The sequence below is a fragment of the Lithobates pipiens genome, unplaced genomic scaffold (genome assembly GCF_037356315.1).
Source record: "Lithobates pipiens isolate NorthernLeopardFrog02 unplaced genomic scaffold, aLitPip1_a1.2 Scaffold_19, whole genome shotgun sequence".
Lineage (NCBI taxonomy): Eukaryota > Metazoa > Chordata > Amphibia > Anura > Ranidae > Lithobates > Lithobates pipiens.
This window is the reverse complement of record NW_027507764.1, coordinates 240,215,709-240,240,398: the sequence shown is the minus strand read 5'-3', so window position 1 is coordinate 240,240,398 and position 24,690 is coordinate 240,215,709. Positions and strand designations below refer to the sequence as shown.

The 24,690-nt window shown below is 41.7% G+C and overlaps 1 protein-coding gene across 3 annotated transcripts in view; it reads left to right on the top strand.

Annotated features, from left to right (window-relative positions):
* Window positions 1–24,690, top strand: part of TNS3 (tensin 3) — a 457,447-nt gene that overhangs the window by 414,963 nt on the left and 17,794 nt on the right. For all 3 annotated transcript variants that reach the window (XM_077491841.1, XM_077491842.1, XM_077491843.1), the window contains 2 exons: window positions 3,643–3,738; window positions 12,967–13,044. In XM_077491841.1, the coding sequence (XP_077347967.1) occupies window positions 3,643–3,738; window positions 12,967–13,044 (174 nt within the window). The remainder of the gene's footprint in view (window positions 1–3,642; window positions 3,739–12,966; window positions 13,045–24,690) is intronic.

Below are 24,690 nucleotides of genomic sequence, written 5' to 3'. Positions count from 1 at the left end.
CCACTTTTTGTAATTCGGCACTGTGTCGCTTTAACTGACAATTGCGCGGTCATGCGACGTGGCTCCCAAATAAAATTGACGTTCCTTTTTTTCCCACAAATAGAGCTTTCTTTTGGTGGTATTTGATCACCCCTGCGGTTTTTATTTTTTGCGCTATAAACAAAAATAGAGTGACAATTTTGAAAAAAACGCATTATTTTTTACTTTTTGTTATAATAAATAACCCAAAAATATATAAAAAAACATTTTTTTCCTCAGTTTAGGCCGATACGTATTGTTCTACATATTTTTGGTTAAAAAAAATCGCAATAAGCGATTGGTGTACGTAAAAGTTATAGGGTTTACAAAATAGGTGATAGTTTTATGGCATTTTTATTAATAATTTTTTTTATACTAGTAATGGCGGCAATCAGCGATTTTTATTGTGACTGTGACATTATGGCGGACACATCGGACATTTTTAACACTTTTTTGAGACCATTGTCATTTATACAGAAATCACTGCTATATAAATGCAGTGATTCCTGTGTAAATGACACTGGCAGTGAAGGGGTTAACCAGCGGGTGGCAGTGTAGGGGTTAAGTGTTCCTAGGGGTGTGTTAATAACTGTTGGGGGCTGGGCTTTAATTTAGTGAACACTGATCTCTGCTCTAATCACATGGAGCAGAGATCAGCGTCACTAGCTGCTAGGCAGAACGGGGAGATGCTGTTTACAACGGCATCTCTCCGTTCAGCCGCCCCGTGAGACGATCGCAGATGGCAGGGTGGCAAATTTAAAGGGACATTCTGCCAACGTACATCGGCGTGCGCTGGTCGGGAACCGGTTAACTGGGAGTCAGATATGAAGCTGCATGAAGGGGAGGGGGATGTAAATATTTTATATTAAAGTAGCACTAAAGGCCTCGACTTTTTTGCGTGGATATAATAATCAGTTTAAATAAAATGCACAATACTGCTAAACTTTTCCTGTAAATGTAAATGTTACCTCCTGTTTATCAGCCTCCAGCTTCTCTGGGTTCAAATGCTGATCTTTTCCTGCACAGAGCCTTTAAAGTGATTGTAAACATTGGATTTTTTTTTTAATAAAAAGCAGGTCATACCTGCTCTGTGCAATAGCTTTGCACATAACAGCTAAAGCGGGCAAATATAGTCACAATTATGCAGATAAACTAATCAGCTTCTAACCTCAACTTGTTTAATTAAAAGTAAAGTATGTTTTTTTTTTTGATTCATACTTACCTATGTGGATGCAACATCAGACCGATGCTGCAGCTTGTCCCCAGAGTCTCTGCACTGAAAACCAAGCCACCTCTCCTGCTAAGACACAAAGACTCTAAATTGCTGAATTCTGCGATCTCAAAATTTATATGGCGAAACAAACGGCCACGCATAGCTTTCCCAAAACTCCATCTTCCCAGGACCGAGGGCGGCATTAATCTCCCGAACCTTAGAATGTATAATCTTGCTTGTCTTTTGAGGGTAGGTTTGGACTGGATCACCCAAAAATCCAAATGCTCTAATTACCAACTGGAAGCCGCAATGGTCCACCCCTACTCTCTAACAGCTCTTCTCCACTGCAAGTGGAAATCTATACCAGTACCACATCAACATAATCTTCTGCTGAGAGACACTGCTATAGCATGGAGGGAGGTAAGGAAAAGCCTCAGACTCTCTCCTTCCATCTCCAAATTTCTCCCGATACAAGGCAACCCGGGCTTCTCTCCAGGTCTGGAGCATAATCCCTATGACTCCTGGAGGCAAAAGGGTCTCTCCACCTTCTTCTCCCTTTGTGATCCTGCTACTGGCCAGCCTCTACCCTTCCATACTCTATCTACTCGATTCTCCCTCAATGCAACCTCATCGTTTCACCATGGCCAATGTCTCAGCTTTCTCCGCAACACATGCAGAGATGCATCCACGAGATTCACGTCATCATTCCTCGAGGCCCTTATACAGAAGGACTCATACAAAATCTCGGATATCTATAAGCCTCTACTCATCCAAACGACGCCCCCCTTGGAATCCTCATCAGTGTCCAATTGGGCAAAAGACTTCCCGAACGACGGCATGGTGGACAAAATCCTTCAAGGTCTTCGCACAGTCTACAACTTGGTTCCCAACGAATCCTGGAGGGAAACTCAACTCAAAATCGCCCACCGGGCACACATCCCCTTTCTCTATGCTAAACGACCAGGGTCCACTCCGTCTCCACTATGCCCTCTATGCCAACAACCTAAACCCTCTTTGGCGCACCGGTACTGGACTTGCTCCTCTATCTCGGCGTTCTGGGACCAAATCCTGGCTTTCATCTTTAAGATCACACTGCTGAAGCTACCCAAAGACCCTTTACTGCTTATTTTTGGATATTGGGACGCCACACTACTTCCCTGGTCTAAAGATTCTGGCCCACGAGACAAAGAATGGGCTTTGATATGCCTCCTGATGGCAAGAAGGGCCATACTTGCCAACTGGATAGCTACTGTTCCACCCTCAGTCATGCAAGTCCACAGAGATCTCCTGCATCTCCTATTTCGCGACAAAATTAATGCAAATCTAGCCCACAAAAAAGCCGTTCAGCGCTTCCATAACAGATGGGACTCTTTTGTGAAATCGCAACTTACTCCTCAGGAACAAGCCCACCTAGATGATCACTCTTTTATCTACAATGGCCAATGGTCCCCCGCAACCCCTTCAACCATTGGGTAACTACCCACGACAAGACTGCAACTATGGGCCCCCCCCCCGCCCTCCCCCCTCACCCCCCCCCCCCAATCTGAACCCTATTGATGATCTGATCTAGCTGTTCTTCTTCACCCTGAGGTTGAGCTAGTGTATAAATGTTCCATGATCCATCCAGTTGTTGTTACCTCGTTTCTATTAGAGTGTCAGGGAGAGTGATACTCTCCACTATGTGGTTAATGGGTCGGTGCCCCGGCACCAATTGTTACTTGATCTATTGCTATCTTATATTCTGTACATTTTCGAAAATGAGAAAAAATTTATATGTACTGTTCACCCATTTGTAATGCACCCTTTTCTTTTCTCAATAAAATTTTTTGAAAACCAAGCCAATGAACATCGCAGATGGCTCGGTTTTCACAGATCCCTGAGAGGAGAGCTGCTGAATGTCAGTAGGCATTTCTCCTCTCTGCTTTTCCGTGCTCATTGTAGAGCTGAGCTGTGGAGGGAGGGGTGGGGAGTGCCCATCTCCGTGTCTCAGCCGCTCGCTGATATGCTAAGACTGCCATCAATCAAGGCAGCTGGGGGATCCAGACTTGGGAAGAGGGATGACGCGCTGCCTCGACTGATGGCAGTGACGTAAGTGGAGAGCAGACTTCAGACCTCTCTCCGCAGAAAATGGGTCACAGGAGTGTAAAACTAATTTAGCCATTGTAAAACTCCTGTGACCCAGAGGAGAAGCCCAGCCTAAAAAGCTCAGGCTGGACTTCTCCATTTAAGTTTTAGCAATAAAACCTGGAAGCTGATTATTTTCTTTGCAGAATTGAGACTAATTTTGCCCTCTCTAGCTTTAGTAAAAAAAAAACATAATGTCTATGGCCGTACATAGCTGGTTGTGGATTCCCTGTTGGGCATAATCCTGGTTTAAAATTGTATGTTTTTTTTTTTTTTTTTTTCTCTAGTTAACGATATGGCCAATGAGTTAGTACGCCACTTCCTAATTGAATGCATTCAGAAAGGAGTTCGATTGAAGGGATGTCCAAATGAACCATATTTTGGTAAATATTACTTCACTGAGATGTAGTGTTATTATTAGAATATTAGGGCCTTGTATAGAAAATGTGTCTTAAAAAAAAAACCTGAAACCAATTAATGTAGATAACTGATATCAATGGTTCACTGTTTTCACTGTAGCGCATTATGAAATATTTATACTGTGTGTATATATGTATGTGTGTACACACAAGTTTGTTTAATTTAAATAAATGCACTTTGTTGATGGTGTTTGATTAAAGCCACTTTGTAAATAGTGGTATTAATATCCCCAAAGTAACTTACATGCTTCACTTTTTTTCATCTTTTGGAAGAGAATTTGCTTCACATTACTTTCTATAAAGAACAGTGAAGTAAACACATGTACATATATATATATATATATATATATATATATATATATATATATATATCTATCTGATTACTAGGGTCCAGCTCCTGAACAAAAAATATGAAAACTGTGGGCAGATTTTGGAGATTCTATGTCAAGTTTGAAATTCAGGGTTTTTCTAACCTCCATGCTTGAGAACAAAACACCAGGAACTGCGTAATTTATGTTTGGGTGCTGCAGTGAAGTTTTACAATGGCTAAATTAACCTGTCACAAACCTTCCAAATTCAAAATAGCACAAAAAGATTGAGCATGGTACATTCAACGAACATTTCATGTTTCTATTACGGATGGATTCAGAGATAAAAGCAGCCAATAGGTCCAAAACACAAAGTGTTCTTAAACACAAAAGAGATGTCACTCTACTTTAAAACTTTATTGATATATGAACAAGTATAGCTTTATATCTATAAGACAGCCATGCAAACACTTTCTTGTGAAACCAGTTGGCACGATAGCACAGGATAGTTGGCCATACACATTTAGATTGCTTTTACTCAGCCTAAGATCACTGGGAATCCATTTTAAATCTCAAAAGGAATTGTGTTATGCAACATAATAATGTTTCAAAACACAGAAAGGAATCTACAAAAGATTGACTCAAATGCTTTGGCAGGCCATTAGACTGCCCAAAATTATGCATGGCATTGATAAGTTTCTTCTTTCAAAAGTAATTCAATCAGTGTCACCAATTTAGCAATTACCACCACTGCTGGATAATTATTGGGGCAAAAGGGGAAATTGCCCTGGGCCCACCTGCAAGAAGGGTCCCAGACTTCCTTTATGAAAAAAATGTAATAATTTTACAATTTGTTTTATTATTCAAAGTAACAAAGTGCAGGAAGAAAGACTTTATGTAAATATTGTAGTGTGACGTATGACTTGCCAGTTCCAATTACCTGTGCAATGTGTATTCTTACAGTCAATAGAATTACGAAAAAATTAGACAAATGTCGTCTTTGGAACCTAACATATTTATTTTAGAACAAATGCAGTTTATCATTAATTTCAGTTAACTTTTTTAATTGCCATATAATTACATTTTTATTTTGAGAGGCCCCCAAACGTGAAGTGCCCCAAGCCCCCCTCCCCCCCATGTCTAAATCTGGCACTGATTACCACAGTTGCTTTATCTAATGACATTTCTGAAAACATGTCATTTTGTGGATAATTCAGAACTGTATTAAAAAAAAAACACTGGTCAATTGGAAAGGGTCAAAATGCTTCCTACCTCCTTAGATTTAATTAGCAGATACGGAAGATAAATGGTGAAGGCTTTTGCAGATAAAATGGGAAACTGTATCCTCATCTTTTCATAATTTACTTTTCTGGTGCAGGTAAGGGAAGCATACTGTAGGTTAAAATGCCACCTCTCAACCCTATAGGACCAATTACCTATATAAAAATTTCCTCAGCCATAGATACCATCTTTGGAACTATAACGAACATCAGCAATAAATTCAGGAAAGGGTAAGGTATACTGCCATTAGATGCACCAGGAAAATAAAAAATTATGCAATGGTGAGTATAACTTTTCCTGACACATCATGGCTAGATACTGTTGGATTTGTGCCTGGCCATACCCTTAATTGAGTGTGGCAGAATCTCTACTGGGAGCCATAAGCTTCCTGAATTAGTTTGTATACAAATGTCAGAAGTTTCTTTATACATAGGGTAACAAAGTGAAAAAGGAGAGTTTTCTACTCTACAGCCCAGAAATGCCTGAAACTTAAGACAGAAAAATGAAAACTAGTGGAGCACGCACTGGCAGAAATTTTAGCCAAGACAACTATATCATTTCTTTCATCTATTGAGGGACCCAGAAATTCAGATACCATTGAGTTATACATGTAGAGTAGGTACTCCTGCGCTAAACGGAATGAGTGAAAATATACTGAAAAGGAATAGATATAATGTACTGAGAAAAGGTGCGTACACCGTAAGGACCAAACTCGTGTCCAAATGTGTAAGTAATCAAAAAGTAAGGGGTGGTGTTGCGCTCCTTGTACAAGATTATATATTCTCCTATATGTGGAGTTATCAGCTAGTGATTATAACTAGAGAGCATTCATCAATAGATTTAACAAAATAAAGTGCAAATGTGTAGATATCATATACCAAAATAATAATATCATAAATAAATAAATACATAAATACATTTAGAGAGGGACATAGATAAAAATCTTTAAGTAAACTGAGTGTATCAAGTCTCTTAGTGAAAATATTGGACGTATGTTTCTTGGTCCAGTGTGCAACAGTAGTGCAGATGTGGAAGTGTTTCACAAGAACACTTTGTGCTGCTATCCTGACATTCAGTGATACTGTGCCTTTAAGTGATAAGCTATGGGTCTTCAGTGTCACTGACACCCGTGGCTAAAATAAATGATTACCTTACTGCTGTAAGGTAAACAGCATGTAGTAAGATTTAAAGGAATGGATCCCTTCGGATCGGTCTTTTCCTAGGCGTTCCTATGGAATAAAGCCAGGGGGAGGGGGGGTCCTTTCCTTGTCTTTCCACTGGGCGTCAGTAACTTGAATCACTCAGGTAGATGCTCAATGTGTTAGAGAAAAGATAAAGAGAGGCCTACCATGGTGCAGTATGTTGCAAAAAATGTTGGCGTTTATTTAAATAAAACAATAAAAAACTCACATTTTCTTTATGTAAGCAGTACACTGTAAAAACGAGCGCCGAGCTCGTACCTATGCGTCTGTTCCGGTGTCTAGATTGCCTCTGGTATCCTACGCGTTACGTCACACCACACGTGACTTCGACTGATGGTGTTTGTTTTTATTTGACAGTGTTCAATCCTCCTATAGGCAGCAGTATATCCAAACCATTCAAACCAAAATAAACATGCACACTGTGCTTAAAAAAAAAAAATCAGTTCCTTTGGCAGTAAAAAAAATGAGTTTAGCAGAGCTGTACATTTTTTCTGCCAGTAAGCTCCAATCCGAAACACAAACCAGAAGCGTTTTTTTTTTTTGCCTCTAAACGTTGAGCTCAAAATATGCCTCTAAACATCCTAATGTGCATAGACATATAGGATAACATTTAGTTGCTTCTACAGGCAGAACACGAAACTCCTGTAGAAGCAGCGATTTTTAAGCCTGTATGCATGGAGCCTTAGAGTTTAAAAAACATCAAGAGTAGGCTCAATTAATATAGCGTACCTGTAAAATCCTTTTCTTGGAGTACATCATGGGACACAGTAATTATTGTCTGTGTTATATAGTCACCTTTAGGTGATGGACACTGGCACACCCTAAACAGGAAGTTCAATTCCCCATATAACCCCCGCCCCTCCCCTTACCAGGAGTACCTCGGTTTTGTAGCAAAGCAATACACATGTAACCTCTGTGTCCTGTGATGTACTCCAAGAAAAGGATTTTACAGGTAAGCTGTTATAAAAATCCTATTTTCGTTATCGTACATCACGGGACACAGAGCCACAGTAATTACTGTCTGGGATGTCCCAGAGCAATGCCACCTGAGGGGAGGGGACACAACAAAAGTAGGGTACAATCAGACCTGAGGACCTATACTGCAGCCTGCAGCACACTACACCCAAAGGCGACATCCTCATGCCTTCTTACATCCACCTGATAGAATCTGGTGAATGTATGGACTGAAGACCAGGTTGCGGCCTTGCAGATTTGCGCCATGGAGGCTTGCTGATACACTGCCCACGAAGCACTAACAGCCCTGATGGAGTGCGCTTTGACTTGAAAAGGTGGAACCTTCCTCTTCAAGCCATAAGCTTGAATAATTACCTGCCAAATCCATTTGGTAATAGTGGATTTTGATGCTGCCTGTCCTCTCCTAGGACCTTCTGGCAACACGAACAAAACATCTGTTTTTCAGATCTAAGCAGTCGCCTTCAAATAGATCTTGACCACTCTCAATACATCCAAAGAGCATAGTGACTTTTCTTCCTTAGAACAGGGTTCTGGAAAAAATGAAGTTAAAACAATATCCTGGTTTAGGTGAGAAACTGAAACCAGCTTTAGCAGAAAGCTAGGATGAGGACACAATACCACTCTACCCTTGTGAACGGAAAAATATGGCTCTTTACAAGAAAGAGCCACCAGCTCTGATACCCTTCTTGCAGAAGAAATGGCTACCAGAAAAATTAGTTTCCTTGTCCAAAGAACCTGTCGTATTGGCTCAAAAGGATGTTTCTGTAATGCAGACAGAACTAAATTCAAGTCCCAAGGTTTCAGGGGTGCTTTAACCGGAGGGTTAAGCCATGTTACCCCCTGTATAAAGCTTTGGATCAAAGAATGCAAAGCCAGCGGACGTTGAAACAACACTGATAAGGCCGAGATCTGGCCCTTGATAGTACTGGATTCTCACCAAGAAACATATGCCTTCCAGACTCTATAATAAATGACTCTGGAAGCTGGCTTTCTTGCATTAATCAAGGTAGGTATCACTGAGCCTGAAAGCCCACAATTCTTTAGAATGTGGGTTTCAATAGACAAACTGTTAAATTTAGCATTTGTAAAGTAGGATGGAACACTGGTCCCTGCTATAGCAGGTCTGGACGTGGTGGTAGGGTCCATGGGTTTCCTACCGCCATCTTTACTATTTCTGCATACCAAGATCTTCTGGGCCACACTGGGGCCACAAGAACTACCGACTTTCTTTCCCGCTTGATCCTGCAAAGAAGTCGAGGTAGCAGCAGAATAGGAGGGAATGCATAAATCAGTGAGAACTGACCCCACCGAGTCACCAACGCCTCTGTTTAGCACGCGAGTGGATCCCTTGTTCTTGACACAAAGTTGCCGACTTTGTTGTTGAACCTGGATGCAAACAGGTCTACTTCTGGGATCCCCCATCCTTGGCATATAGTCAGGAAGATGTCGGGGTGAAGGGACCATTCCCCCAGGAACAACTGCTGGTGACTTGGATAGTCTGCCTGCCAGTTCTCTACCCCTGTAATGAAGGTTGCTGAAATGCACGGCACATGTTCTTCTGCCCAGGTTAGGATATGGTTTACCTCTGCCTGGGCTGCCTCACTTCTAGTGCCCCCTTTGTGATTGATATAAGCCACTGCCGGATTGAATCCTGACAGGAGAATTCTGCAACCTGAATGGCCAGGTCTTTAAGGCTAGACGAGCTGCTCAAATATCTTACTGGCTTTAAAGAAGAATTTTCTAGGTTGATGACCCAACCTAGGTATTCCAGGTAGTTGATTGTGCTGACTACACTTTGATCCAGGCGGATTACCGACCGGTCTATTAAGAGCAGGTCATCCAGGTATGCTATTATTGTTATACCTTGAGTCCTTAATTTGGCCAGAGGAAGGGCGAGAAGTTTTGTAAACACCCGAGCAGTAGCTAGACCAAAAGGCAAGGCTGCAAACTAAAAATGATTTTTTTTTCTACTTGGAAACACAGATACTTCTGGTGAGCTGGGAAAATAGGTACATGCAGGTATACATCCTTGATGTCGATTGAAGCCAGAACTCTCCCCCTTGTAGGATGGAGACTACTGATCAAATTGATTAGATGCAAAAAGAGTAAATCTTCAGGAACCGGTTTAGATCTTTGAGATCTAGAATGGGTCTGACATCCCTATTTGGTTTTGGTACCGTGAAAAGGTATGAATAAAACCCTGACCCCTGGTCTTTAACAAGGACCACCATGATCACCTTTTGTGACAAAAGTTGGTCTAATGCTAGAAAGAGAGACTTATTTTTCTCTGGATCTTTGGGGACATTTGACCTGAGGAAACAAGGAGACTGGAATTCTCGGAACTCTAGTTTGTAACCTTGAGCTATCGTGGAGACCACCCATCTGTCCCGAAATTCTTCCTGCCAGACCTTTGAGAACTGCAGAAGTCTTCCCCCCCCCACTCGAACGAGCGGGGGCACCCCTTCATATAGAGGCTTTAGCATTCTGTCTTGCGGGTTTCTTTCCCCAGGATCTCTTTTATCCCTGGGATTGACCCTGAGGTTTACCTCTTCATCCTGATGATGGAGGCTGTCATGACTGCCTGGAGGCTGATGCCCCTGGCCCTGGAGAAAGAGCCTGTTTTCAATGAGGGGCGTTTATGCTTTTTCTTAAAAGGGTACTTTTCCCACTTGGTATTCTTTGGATATATTTGTCTAAATCCTCCCCAAACAGCTTTTCTCCACGGAAAGCAAAACCAGCCAGGACCTTTTTGCATGGCACTTCGGCTGACCAACCTTTCAACCATAGGATTCTATGCATATGCACCAACCCAAGCGTAAGGTGAGAGGTTTGAAGAATAGAATCTCTAATTGCGTCAATTGCAAAGCACAAAGCCACTGGCAGCTCAGCTAATTCCTGGGCCTGCTCTTCATGGACCACCTTGAGTACCTGTTTCAACTCAAGGACTGACATAACCCAATTGCCACCACTGAACCTGCCAGGGAAAATGTTTTTTAACAGGAATTCCAATTTTTTATCAGTTCGATCCCTAAGCATTTGTGCATTGTCAACCGAACAAGTCAAATTTTTATTCAGAGGATATAGCAGCGTCGATTGCTGGTATACTCCACATCTTAGTAAATTTTTCCTCTGGATAAATAGGATAAAGTGTTGAAAAATTTTTAGGAGGGAAAAAGTGCTTATCTGGGTCATCCCACTCAGAATACATAAGCTTTTCTAGTAATGTACAGGAAAGGCACGCAAGGCTTTAGTGACCCCAAACAGGAAGTGGACTCTTCAACCGACTCCATTAAAGGTAGCTTAAATGTAGAGCCTACCATTTCAGTAAGAAAATGTACCAGCAACGTCTCAGCATGTGAATCTGAAGAAGATCCTTCCCCACTTGACTCCTTGGAAGAGTAATCATCAGCCTGTTCACAGTCCCCTGAGGGGCATTCATCTTCCCCCCCTCCCACAGTTGGTCCGTTTGGGGACCTGGGTGGTAGAAGGGGGCCTAATACGTTTTCTTCCACTCTGTGAAGACGTGATTAAAACCACTAATCTTTCCTCTAAGCCACTCATAGCTGAGGAGAAAACCTGCTCAGTTATATAGACAGGGGCTGAAGTGTTGGAAGCAATTGCAGCCTCTGATGACCCTGATGTTTCACTCTGACCAGCCTCCTTAGTACGAGATGGTGTTGCAGAGGTAGGGTCCTTAGAACCTGAGGGTGACCCCTTCGTGTTCTTGGTCTTTGCGGCATTTGATCCACCTCCTCTGGTCATAGTGCCGAGCACAACGCAGAGGTACCACCAAAAAAATGCACCCACTGCTGAGCAATAGTGCAGCAACTGCCGCTGTTATTAAGCTCAGCCTGATGCTTAAGTAAATTTGCCCTGGGAAATGCCTGTGTCACCAACTCACATGTCCCCCGTCTCTTCTGTGTCCCTCCTAGCTGTTTATAGCTATACAGCCCCCGTTGTGAGCGCTCAATTCGCACCAACACCGCTAAGCCCTGCCCCCTCCGACCACCCACCGTGCCCCCCATCTATTTTAAAATAGAGTGATTTCCTGCGCGAGGCGGGCTCTTAACCTGCCCGACCGCATGGAGGAGGACTGGGGGAGGAGGAAGCTGCTGATGTAGGACCGCTGTAATGGCGGGGGGAGCGACACGACACACCGCCGTCTAGCGCCATGCTACCCCTACCTGGAGGGAAGCTATCCATGTGTGGCGACATTCCTGGAGAAGAAAACCCCCCCTTTCCCACAATTTTACCTGGAGCTTTGGGCCGGAGAAGAGTGCAGGCTGAGACACAGAGGCGAGACTGACGAACATGGAACGGGTATGTGCTCTTGACAGCCCCCAGTGGTGACTATAGGAATAGCAAACATTTACTTTAAAGGAGAAAGCCCACAAGAATTTAGAAAAATTCCTCAGGAATCTCCCTTACCTTATCCAGCTGCAGGGTTCTGTGGTAACAGACCTAATCTTCACCTCTTACGGTAGGCTCAGTTTAGAAAATCTTCAGCGACTGGGGCCCCCTTTTCTTTTTCTTTTTTTTTAATCGGGGGATCCACAGCCCTGGGCCTTGTAAAAAGCACCCCTCCAGGAATGGGCCTGAAAAAAACAAATACTTGATCCCAGGGTACAGCTTTCTAAAAAGAGAAGCGTTACAGGCAGAACCTTGTTGCTTCGGACACGAGGCCCGGGTATTATTCAATATGGCCTGGAAAAGACACTTTGAATGGATCTGGTTGCATGGCTTGCCCCCAGTAAGGAATATTCCAGCGGAGCTCAGCACAGTACATCTTTACTCGTGACCAAGACCTAAGACACTGGTGTAAAAACTGAGGTACTCTCGGTAAGGGGAGGGGTTATATGGGGAATTGAGCTTCCTGTTTAGGGTGTGCCAGTGTCCATCACCTAACTGTGCCTATAATTTCTGTGGCTCTGTGTCCTGTGATGTACGATAAAGAAAAGGTATATATTGGAGGTTCTTGTGAATAATAGCAGCCAATCATATTTCAAATTTTGTTGCTTACAAAGTCAAAACAGTGAACCTGCTATTTGTTTGCTTGGTGTTACTTCTGTTTTTCATATTGCCTGCTTCCTGTAAATAAAATATTTGCTAGCAATTGAAAGGAGAAATTTTGTTTCACTACTATATTTACGTAAATTTATAATCCAAAGAATCATCTGCATGAATTCTCAGATTCGCCCATCTATCTGCCTATACAATTCAAAAACAATGTTAGGTTCATTGCCTAGTGCAGGAAGAGCAATGGTTCATAGCGATATCAATGAAAAAAGAATGTACATTTTTGTTTTTAGTAGATGGAAATTGTATGGATATCCAAGTTTAAGGAAAACCCATATTACTATTTGAATGTGACCCAGAGCAGTTTTGCTTTGTTTTTAAATATTTATCAGTTTTTTTTCTTGACTTAGGGAGTTTGACAGCTTTGATTTACCAACATTCCATTACACCTCTGGCATTGCCTTGTAAATTACTCATCCCAGACAAAGGTATGTGTGTTAAATCTACTTTTACCGCACATTTTTGTTTTGTTTTTATGTTATAATCTTTCTGAAATTTTGACCACATAAAATGTTCCATGTAAAGAGTAACAGATTTTATAGGGATATCCGTTTGTTACCTCCAACACTACATATTCCTGATATGTGCCTGCTGTACCATGTATTTGTATGAGAAAGTATCCTGTTCTTTGTATTGCTTTCTGTATGTGGAATCCCTGGTGTTCCTGCCAGTCCCTCTGCTTTCCTATTAAAAACTGACCACACTAAGCAGGAGATATATAGATATATAGATATATATATATATATATATATATATATATATATATATATATACCCAAATGTTTTGCCTTTCATTTCTATTTTAAACTGAATGGGTTGTTTTACAAGGCGATCATTTTACAATCACTTTAAGGGAGAAAATTGTATTTCTCCTTTTTTGGCACATAACTCATTCCCTGACAGGCTTTGAATCAGGCTGGAGTAACAGACACTGGAATCCTGCAAGTGATTGCAGGGTTCTGAGATGATTGTGCTGCTTGTGGGCTAGTAGTTCACTAGGCTGCACTTCACTGATTAGAAACCTACTCAGTTTTAAAGTGATGAGGTGGCAAACCTAAGCTGACATAAGCAGGGCATGACCAGGACTGGGAACAGGGAGAGCAGAGATGAGGGATACAGGAAACTAGATGCAAGCTGCAGTATAAATCAGGTTATTCAGCAAGCAAGAGTATGGCTACACAAAACACTAATGCAGATCAAGGGATGGGTTATATACCTTCTCAGCAGCCAGCATCAGATGGAGCCTAATTATTGGGATCTGCTGACTGCTGAGATGCACACACTGATGGCCCCCTAAACTGCACCCTTCAGCTCAGCGGACAACAGTACCACCAGCAGGTGATTCAGGTCCTGACACTACTTGGGTAAAGAAAGCTGTAGCATCAGACTTCCCATCTTAAAGTGGAAGTAAACTCCCCTATCGTTTTCAGCCAAGGAAGCTGCCATCTTTGCCTCTGTTTAATCTTCAACTGCTATGGTGCTGCACATGTGATTCGTTATGACACCAGCCATTGGATGGTTTGATAGTTTGGCTGAGAGCACAGCCAATGTGCAGTTAGCATTCCCGGCATGCCTTTTTTTTTTTTTTTTTTTAACTGTTTAAATCCATGGGTTTACTTCCACTTTAAGTGTTTTTTTTCACCTCACACTTTTCATCTGTCTCCTTGTGTTGGGAGAGGAGTACTACCAATTTGTGGCTCTTCTATTTGGATTGTCATCAAACATAGTTACATAGTTAGTCAGGTTGAAAAAAGACACAAGTCCATCCAGTTCAACCACAAAAAAAATACAATAAAAATATATAATAATAATATCATACAATCCCATATACCCAATTCTATACCCACAGTTGATCCAGAGGAAGGCAAAAAAAACAGCAGAGCATGATCCAATTTGCTAAAGCAGGGGAAAAAATTCCTTCCTGATCCCCCGAGAGGCAATCGGATTTTCCCCAGATCAACTTTACCTATAAATGTTAGTACCCAGTTATATTATGTACACTTAGGAAATAATCCAGGCCCTTCTTAAAGCAATCCACTGAGCTGGCCAGAACCACCTCTGCAGGGAGTCTATTCCACATTTTCACAGCTCCTTCTGTGAAGAAACCTTTCCGTATTTGGAGATGAAATCTCTTTTCCTCTAGACGTAAAGAGTGCCCCCTTGTCCTCTTTGTTGACTGTAAAGTGAATAACTCGACAACAAGTTCACTATATGGACCCCTTATATATTTGTACATGTTGATCATATCCCCCCTTAATCTCCTCTTATCAAGAGTGAATAAATTCAGTTCCTCTAATCTTTCCTCATAGCTGAGTTCCTCCATGCCTCTTATCAGTTTGGTTGCCCTTCTCTGCACTTTCTCCAGTTCCCCGATATCCTTTTTGAGAACTGGTGCCCAAAACTGAACTGCATATTCCAGATGAGGTCTTACTAATGATTTGAGCAGGGGCAAAATGATATCTCTCTCTGGAGTCCATACCTCTCTTAATACAGGAAAGGACATTGCTCGCTTTGGAAACCGCAGCTTGGCATTGCATGCTATTATTGAGCTTATGATCTACCAAAACCCCCAGATCCTTCTCCACTATGGATTCCCCCAGTTTTACTCTTCCTAGCATGTATGATGCATGCATATTCTTAGCCCCCAAGTGCATAACTTTACATTTCTCAACATTAAACCTCATCTGCCACATAGTCGCCCAATTAGACACAGCATTGAAGTCGGCTTGTAAATTGGAAATATCCTGTAAATTGGAGACACCCTTTGGTGTTCATCAAGTATCTAGCTCTAGTGTTAGCACCTCTGCCTGTAATGGGTATTCCCATTGTAGGATACATAGACAATCTTTTGATCTGGGCTAGTTCACATTAGAGTCTTGAAACCATTTTCGAGATTACCCTGTGCACTTTGGAGGAGTTCAACTGGTGGCTGAGCCTGAAGAAACCCTCTCTGACTCTTTCTGAGATGGTAAGAGTATATATGGTTGATTCTAAATACCAGGATGTCAAAGGTATTCCTCCTGCAGAAAAATCTTCTGTAAGCCCACTTTTAACTCTCCATTATTACATTAGGGCACCTTCTTTGAATCCCCAAACCCCAATTCCCCAAGGGTATTTTTCTCTTAGAAGAAGTCCACCCAATAAAACCATGTTTTAAAGTAAATTTCATGTTTATCATAGGAAGCTCCTCCATCTTCCTTATTTTAGCTGTTGTGTATATAAGGAGGTGAGGAATCTTTCCACATCAGGAGGCTTTAGGCTTTTTCCTAGGTTAAAGACGACCAATCTCCAGTAGATTCTCCTGCGAATGGGGGAGTTGTAAAAGTGATAGAGATATGTCTTCTGGCAGTAAATATTCTGCAAATTTTTGAGAAAAAGTTCTAAACACTTGCCAGAAGGGAAGCATTTTTGGGTAAGGCCAGAATGTATAATGAATCGTGTTTCATGGTTGCATCTCAACAGCAATCAAATAAGCTACAGTAGAATTTGTGAAGTACAGCAGGAATCCTGTACCATCATGTGAGGATACTTGGAGCAGATTGAAGGTTTAAGAGAAAAATGCAGTATTTTCTGACGCAGGCTTTTCAAGCAGTTACAGCAGCAGATTTTTTTTTGTGTGTGAAATAAAAAAATAGAACTGCCACTTTTTTATTCTCCAGGTTGTCTGCTTTCAGAAAAGACATAATGTTTGGGAACTAACTAATCTTCATGGCTAAAATGATTTCTACGCAAAAAAATTGCAAAAACTGCTCTGAAAGCAAAAGAGTTAGACACTGTGATTAAAAGTTGACCATTGTAAACATGGTTTTTGTGATATTCTAGAGTTTTTGTCCAAACCGCTATAACCCTGCCATTGGAGCTCCTGGCCCGTCCTGGCCTACCCAGCTAGATTTCAGCACATATACTGAGCTACTCCCCGGCATGTATTCTGCTGGGAAACGAAGAGGCAAAGACAAGAAGAGGCAGTTTCTAAAACCGAAAACTAGCGGAGATACACCGCTACTTCTCTAACACACAGGAGGCCTCTCCGGTGACCAAGATGGCGGACGTCGCGATGCCCGGCCGACACGTGAGTCAAATGCAACAAGAACCCCCTGCACCCCCCACGGCCCCCCAAGCTCCTGAAGGGGGCTTCTGCACCCGGCAGTGTTCCAATCAGACTCCCAAAACCGGATTCCCCCTTCCCATTCACTGCTAACACTGAGGGTGGACGCGGAATTGAGGGCACTGCTGCAGGCCCTGCCGAAGAGATCCGACATTGAGGAACTTGTCAGCAGGCTAGAGGCTTCACGCCACAAGGAAATGGCGGCTCCGAGCGGTTGGGGTCAGGGGAATCGATAGTGACGGCCCTGGCATGGCGGATGCTGGCAGTGGAAACTGCACAGACATCCCAGGCAGCAAGGATGCTTGCACAGCATCTCCAGCTGGAAAAAAATGGAAGAGTGGAGGAGATTAAAAAACTGGAAGACCTAGTGCTTACGGCACACCACAAACAGGAAAGACATTCTAAGGTATGGAGGCTCTGGAATATGTTCATTGTATCCGACTAAGGCGCTTCTTTACTTGACTCCTGAAGGCAACTCGACATGAAACTACTGAAAAATGCTAGAATCGATACACAGGTCAACACCCTCCCCTCAACTCTCACCCCTCCCGCCCTTTTTCTCACTCCCTTCCTCTCCCTTTTTCTCACTCCCTTCCTCTCCCTTGAATTACTCCCTTAGAATTTTGGTGCTTTCTGTCTTATTCTTTGACTATTCAATACTCCTAGTGGTCGGGGACCAGACAGTCTGCATGAATATTGAACTGAGGGGTCAATGAGATCTCTCACCCAATTACGCAAGGAAGAAATGTCAGGTGTTTAACAATGTTATGATAAAGTACTACGTGAACCATGATTATTAATAATAATGTAATGTCTTCTATGACATGACGGTTCTTCTCAATGTTGTCAACCGAGTACATTTTTCATTTTATGTTATGAGCATTATTGTACTGTACCCTCCCTGACCTCCCTTTCTTTAAAAACCAGTAAAAAAATTAATAAAACCATTTTTTTTAAAAATCATCAAAAATCATTAAACGTATGCAGCTGGCAGAAACACAATTTTTTCCAGAGAGCGGTTCTTTGATGTCTGATTACTTTAACCACTTGACCACTGGGCACTTAAACACCCTTAATAACCAGACCAATTTTCAGCTTTTGATGCTCTCACATTTTGAATGACAATTACTCAGTCATGCAACACTGTACCCATATGAAATTTTTGTCCTTTTTTTCACACAAATAGAGCTTTCTTTTGGTGGTATTTAATCACCTCTCAGTTTTTTATTTTTTGTGCTATAAAAGAAAAAAGACCGAAAATTCTGCGAAAAAATGAATTTTTCGTCGTTTCTGTTATAAAATTTAGCAGATTAGTAATTTTTTCTTCATACATTTTTGCCAAAATTTATACTACTACATATCTTTGGTAAAAATAAGTACAAATTGGTGGATATTATTTGGTCTTTGTGAAAGTTATAGAGTCCATAAGCTATGGTGCCAATATCTGAAAATTGATCACACCTGAAGGACTGACGGCCAATCTCATTTCTTGAGACCCGAACATGCCAGAAAAGTACAAATACCCCCCAAATGACCCCTTTTTGGAAAGAAGACATTCCAATGTATTTAGTAAGAGGCATGATGAGTTTTTTGAAGTTGTAATTTTTTCCCACAATTCTTTGCAATATCAAGATTTTTCTTCCACAAAATTGTCATATTATCAGGTTATTTCTCACACACAGCATATGCATACCACAAATTACACCCCAAAACACATTCTGCTATTACTCCCGAGTACGGCGATACCACATGTGTGAGATTTTTACACAGTGTGGCCACATACAGAGGCCCAACATGTAGGGAGCGCCATCAGGCGTTCTGGAGCACCCAGGACAATTCTGACATTTCTCTCCTACATGTAAAAATCATCATTTATTTGCTAGAAAATTACAGAGAACCCCAAAATATTATATATTTTTTTTTGGCAAAGACCCTGGAGAATACAATGGTGGTCGTTGCAAATTTTTATCTCACACGGTATTTGCGCAGCAATTTTTGGGGAAAAAACAGTTTTGTGCTTAAAAAAAACAAAAAAAACAGTAAAGTTAGCCCAATCTTTGCATAAAGTGAAAGATGAAGTTATGCTGAGTAAATAGATATCGAACATGTCACTCTTCAAAATTGCACATGCCCGTGGAATGGCGCCAAATGTCGCTACTTAAAAAATCCCCATAGGCGACGCTTTAAATTTTTTTTACTGGTTACATGTTTTGAGTTGCAGAGGAGGTCTAGGGCTAGAATTATTGCTCTCGCTCTAACGTTCGCGGCGATACCTCACATGTGTGGTTTGAACACAGTTTTCATATGTGGGCGGGGCTTACGTATGCGTTCGCTTCTGCAAGCGAGCACATGGGGACAGGGGCGCTTTAAAAAAAAATTTTTTATTGTTCATGTTACTTTATTTATTTTAGTTTGACGTTTTTTTCCCCAAAAATACATTTTTGATCACTTTTATTCCTATTACAAGGAATGTAAACATCCCTTGTAATAGGAATATGGGGTGACAGGTCCTCTTTACAGTGAAATCTGGGGGTCAATATGACCCCACATCTCACCTCTAGGCTGGGAAGCCTGAAAAAAAAAAAAAAAAAAAGATTCTGGCTTTGATCGTACTGGCGAGTTGGTAGAAGCACCGGAGGGCGGTGAGGGGTGGGGGGGGGGCGTCTATGGCTGGGTATTGCAGGGTATCACCGAGTATGGCTGGGTATCTCCGAGTATGGCTGGGTATGGCAATTTATGGCGGGGTATTGCAGAGTATTGGGGGGTATTGCAGAGTATTGGGGGGTATTGCAGAGTATTGGGGGGTATTGCAGAGTAATGGCAGGGTACTGCAAAGTAATGGCAGGGTACTGCAAAGTAATGGCAGGGTACTGCAGAGTAATGGGGGGGTACTGCAGAGTAATGGCGGGGTACTGCAGAGTAATGGCGGGGTACTGCAGAGTAATGGCGGGGTACTGCAGAGTAATGGCGGGGTACTGCAGAGTAATGGCGGGGTACTGCAGAGTAATGGCGGGGTACTGCAGAGTAATGGCGGGGTACTGCAGAGTAATGGCGGGGTACTGCAGAGTAATGGCGGGTACTGCAGAGTATTGCAGAGTATTGGCAGGGAATTGAGGGGTTAAATTCGGTGAGCAGCGATGTGGGCACTGCAGATGCAGCCCACATCGCTGCTGACACCGATCTCTTTCCCCTCCGCTGTACCGATCGGTACAGAGAGGGGGAGGGAGGAACCGGTTTGTTTACAAGTGATCACTCCATCATATGACGGAGCGATCACGTGGTAAACGGCCGCGACGAGCGGCCGTTTACCGTGATGCGCCGGGTCCAGTGGACCCGGCGGTCACGGATGATCTCGTGTGCGCGCCCCAGAGCAGAATTCTGGGAGGCCGTTAATTAACGGCCTCTCAGAGTTAAACAACCGCCCTGAAGCCGTTAATCGGCAATGGGCGGTTGTTAAGTGGTTAAAGATGAACTCTTTGGGCACAAAACATATTTTAAAAAAAAATCTCAATAGGATATAAAGCCACATTGTGTGCACCAAATGCCTTTGTAAACCCAGATACCTGGTAATAGTCACAATGACATCATCACATTGCTGCACATAACCTGTACAGTGAGCAGAGCTTGTGGAAAGGGCCCAACAGATGCCACCCACAACAGGTTACTTGTAGAAAACTACAAAAGGGGGTGGATACAAGACTAGTCCCTCTGTACAAGGAGAGAGAGAGAAAGTGCAGCAGTGATCGGAAGCTCCTGCACAGAGGCAAGGTTTCATACTGGATTACTGCACAGATCTGGAAGAAATACACAAAGTACACCAACATCCAAGGAATTATATACACGCCTCTTGTATTTAGACAGTATTTGCTTATACGGGAGTTCAGCTTCAAGTAACACAATTGAATATAGATGTAGAGGAGTTTCAGTAAGACAGAGGCTAAATTGCATTACTCCATTTTACTTGCCTGCCTTTTTTCACACCCATCTTGAGATATATACATATTTAGCATGGGGCTGAAAGCTGTTAGCACTATATAGATCCTGCATAATAATAATATGTAGCCAAAGTGAAAGAGACTGCTGGTAATAAAGTGTATTCGTACTGATAAACAACGCTAGTCTAGGATTTAAGCTGACATGAATGAATGACATGTTTCAACCTGTGATGTACCTGTAAGTACACTTGTGCATAAAGTTAAATTGTATAGCTGAAGCCTCTGAACTATGCGAGGTATGTAAACATAAGCATCATTAAAATAAATACAGCAAGAGACATGTAACATCAAGTTATTAAAATAAACCAAGCAAGGTTCATTGTATAGTTCAGATATAATTCTTTTAATCCTGGCACAAATCTGGTCAATTCTAACCGAGCATATAGTGAAAAGGTTTTTTAACTTCAGCGAAAACCATATCAAAACGATAGAGAATCTGCAATAGTAGATCAGGAAATGTAGATGGTTAAATTAATATACAGATCTTTACATGACTTTTTAACCCTTTCAGGTTCAAGAGTAATCAAAACCTCCATGACCAGACCCTGTTTAAAAATGGCGGTCTGCTCTGGTTTATATAACAGTACCTTTCTAACCATGTTATATATCCTATGCACATATGAGCCCATATTTTTATTTTTTTAAATGCCTAGAATAAATGTTATATCATGAAAAAATGCCGCTTTGGTTTGCCTAAAGCATAACATTTCATATAATTAATACTATTCCAATTATGTTTACTAAATTATTTTCTCCTATTCATCCTGGGTATGGGGTCCCCAAATGCTGGTCAGTTTTGATACATACATTAGTTGTATTCGAGAAACAGGTGCTTGTATTTTACATTTCTAAATATTAGAATTTTTAATGTAATGGTTGTAAGTCACCAACTAGTCTGGAAAAACTTAATGAATAACATGACCATTTTGAATAGGTTAAATAAGAAAAAAAATTAGACTGCGTTGATTAAATAAATATTAATTCTAGGCTCAAAATTGTATGTGCTTGCAAAATGCCAAAAATGTTAAAGAGGAAGTAAACCCTGATGGGTTTACTTCCTCTTTGATTCCCTGCAAAGGTAAAGCATAATGGACTACTATGCATCGCATAGTAGTTCATTATGTGTCACTTACCTGACACAGGAGCCAGCGAAGTCACCGCTGTCCACTGTAGTTCCGAGCGTCCATCTTCTTTGTGGGTCTCGCTGCTCCGGCACTGTGATTCGCCGGAGCAAGGATGACGTCACTCCCACGCATGCGCACGGGAACCAACACTCGCGGCATATTGCCGCGATCTGCGGCTTACCCAGTGCGCCTGCGCGCTGCTGTCAGGTAAATATCTCCTAAACCGTATAGGTTTAAGAGATATTTCTTGGACCTACAGGTAAACCTTAATCTAGGCTTACCTGTAGGTCAAAGTGGTTTGTAAGGGCTTAAACTGGTTGTAAACTACCTGAAATAACTAGACAACAAACAAAATTGTTACAAGCCATCAATTCAGAGTTAAAATAAACAAAAATTATGACCATTAAATTGTTTTTGTACCTTTGGATGCATAGAGATGTATAATGTGTAATACATGTACGCGTGTCCTGACTGCATTTATATATGTATGTGCTTGCATTTAAAGAGGTAGAACTTTAAAAAAAAAAATCGTAAAATTTTGATATCTTGTCTCTGTCTCTCATATATGGGTTCACAAACACTTTAGAACACTCTAATTTTCTATGAAAGTACTGTGCAACTATGACTATGGTGTTCTTTCCATTGCATTTAGCTGTTAGATTTATTGAAATAGGAAGATGTAGAAAAGTATATGAGCCCGTGGTTGTTGGAGTGTCCAATGTTTGCCCAATGTTTGGAATATCAGAGATTTTATTAAACTTTGCAGTTGTCAACAGATGACAATTTCTAATGCTAATAAGGTGTAATGAGGTAATTGGGGTCAGTGACCTTGCAAAAACAGTTTTCCTTAATGGACAAATTACATTTTTTACTGTGTTTTTAGAGTTCATAAAATAAAATGTGGCTGTGTGTTTGCATTGTTTTAACACGTTCGTACAGTTTTTCCAGTAATTGTTTACTAGTTGTAAATAGAAAATCAGCTAATCTCAAACCCCATTTCTAGATGCATTCAAATCCCTATCTCCATCTAACCCACTTACTAAGGGGATGCTTGAAGCCCATATCACAGTCATTCCCAAAGATGCTAAAGACCCCACACATACAGGAAACTACAGGCCCATCTCACTACTAAACGTAGACATTCAAATATTCTCTAAGATGGGACTATATGGCAGCGGTTATACACTCCAAATCGGCATAGGACCTTGCTTCTCTGATCTGATCATGTCCCTATGCGCGAATCCTTTGGCAAAAGTGAGGATTAACAACACTCTGTCGGATGCTGTCTCCATACGCAATGGGACGAGACAAGGCTGCCCTCTATCTCCTATTTTCTTTATCCTCACCCTTGAACCGTTCCTTCAAAAGCTGACTCAATCCAGACATCCATGAAATAGACATGCCCAATAAGGAATATAAATATGCCACCTTCGCAGATGATGTACTATTGTTCCTAGCACAACCACCTTACCTGTCCTACTATCAGAGCTCAAACAGTTCCAAATCATTTTCAATCTCAAAATCAATCTATCAAAATCCTTTGCGCTTAATATCTCCCTGCCTCAACACCTAGCAGAACAATGTAAAAAAAAACGTTCCCTTTCAATGGAAGAAGGATTCTATTACTTATTTAGGAATACAGCTCCATGCCAAACTCCCTGACCTCTACGCAAAAAATGACATACCCATCCTAAACAAACTAACCTCTAACTTCAAGCTCTGGAATAATCCATCTTTTTCATGGTTTGGTAGGTCGGCGATACTGAAGATGAATGCTCTACCGAGACTTGTATATCCTCCAAACAATCCCTATTCTAGTCCCACCATCCTTCTCTAAAACATATAAATCGGCCTGCTCTAGATTTTTATGGGGGACTCAAAAACCCAGAATACATTTTAAACAACTTACCATGCCATAACTCCAAGGAGGCATAGGGCTCTCAGACATCCACCATTATTACACCGCTACTCATCTTACCAGAATAGTGGATTGGAACCTTCGCTCAGGTCAAAAAGACTGGCTTGTCTTGGAGGCATCCCTCACAACTCTACCCCTGGCTTCACTACCCTGGATGAATCCACACCACATCCCTTTGTCGCTCCTTACCCACCCATTAATAGGACCTACTCTCGACTGCTTCTGAAAAATTTGTTCTCGAGCCAACCTCTCTTCCATCCCAAGCCCACTAACTCCGGTGAAACTAAACCCAGACTTCCCTCCAGGAATGAACAATCACTTCCTGGCAGACAATCTCCTGCAAGATAGCAACAGAGCCCACCAATTCTTTCACTAGGGGAAATTCTCACTGCCTCCCAAATCTCTATCCAAATGGGGAAACTGCCTATTTCCCCATGGACATACTATTAGCTCACTACCTGCAATCCCTAGACAAAGACTCCAATTGTTCGAGATCGCTCACACCTTTCGAAATGCTCTGTAGTCAAATAAACTCCCAACCTCACCTTTTGTCTACCACACTCAACCTTCTTTTCGCAAATAGTCAAACGGACCAGACTTTAGCCTGCCGAAAATGGGAAAAGGATCTTTCTATTTCACCCTCAGCAATGCGATGGGAATAATCATTTATGAATATACATAAAGGGTCGAGAAATGTCACTACACAAGAAAACGGTTACAAAATTGTGTCTCCATGGTATCGTACACCATCCCTCTTACATAAAATTAACCCAGCAATATCTGAAACAGAAGAAGGTAATTTACTACACATCTGGTGGTCTTGCAGCTCACATCACAAGTCTCACACGATATAGAATTCTCCCCAGCCCAATTTCTACTCCATCTTTCCCCCCTATCACACAGGACATACCACACATCTTTGGCGATGCACAT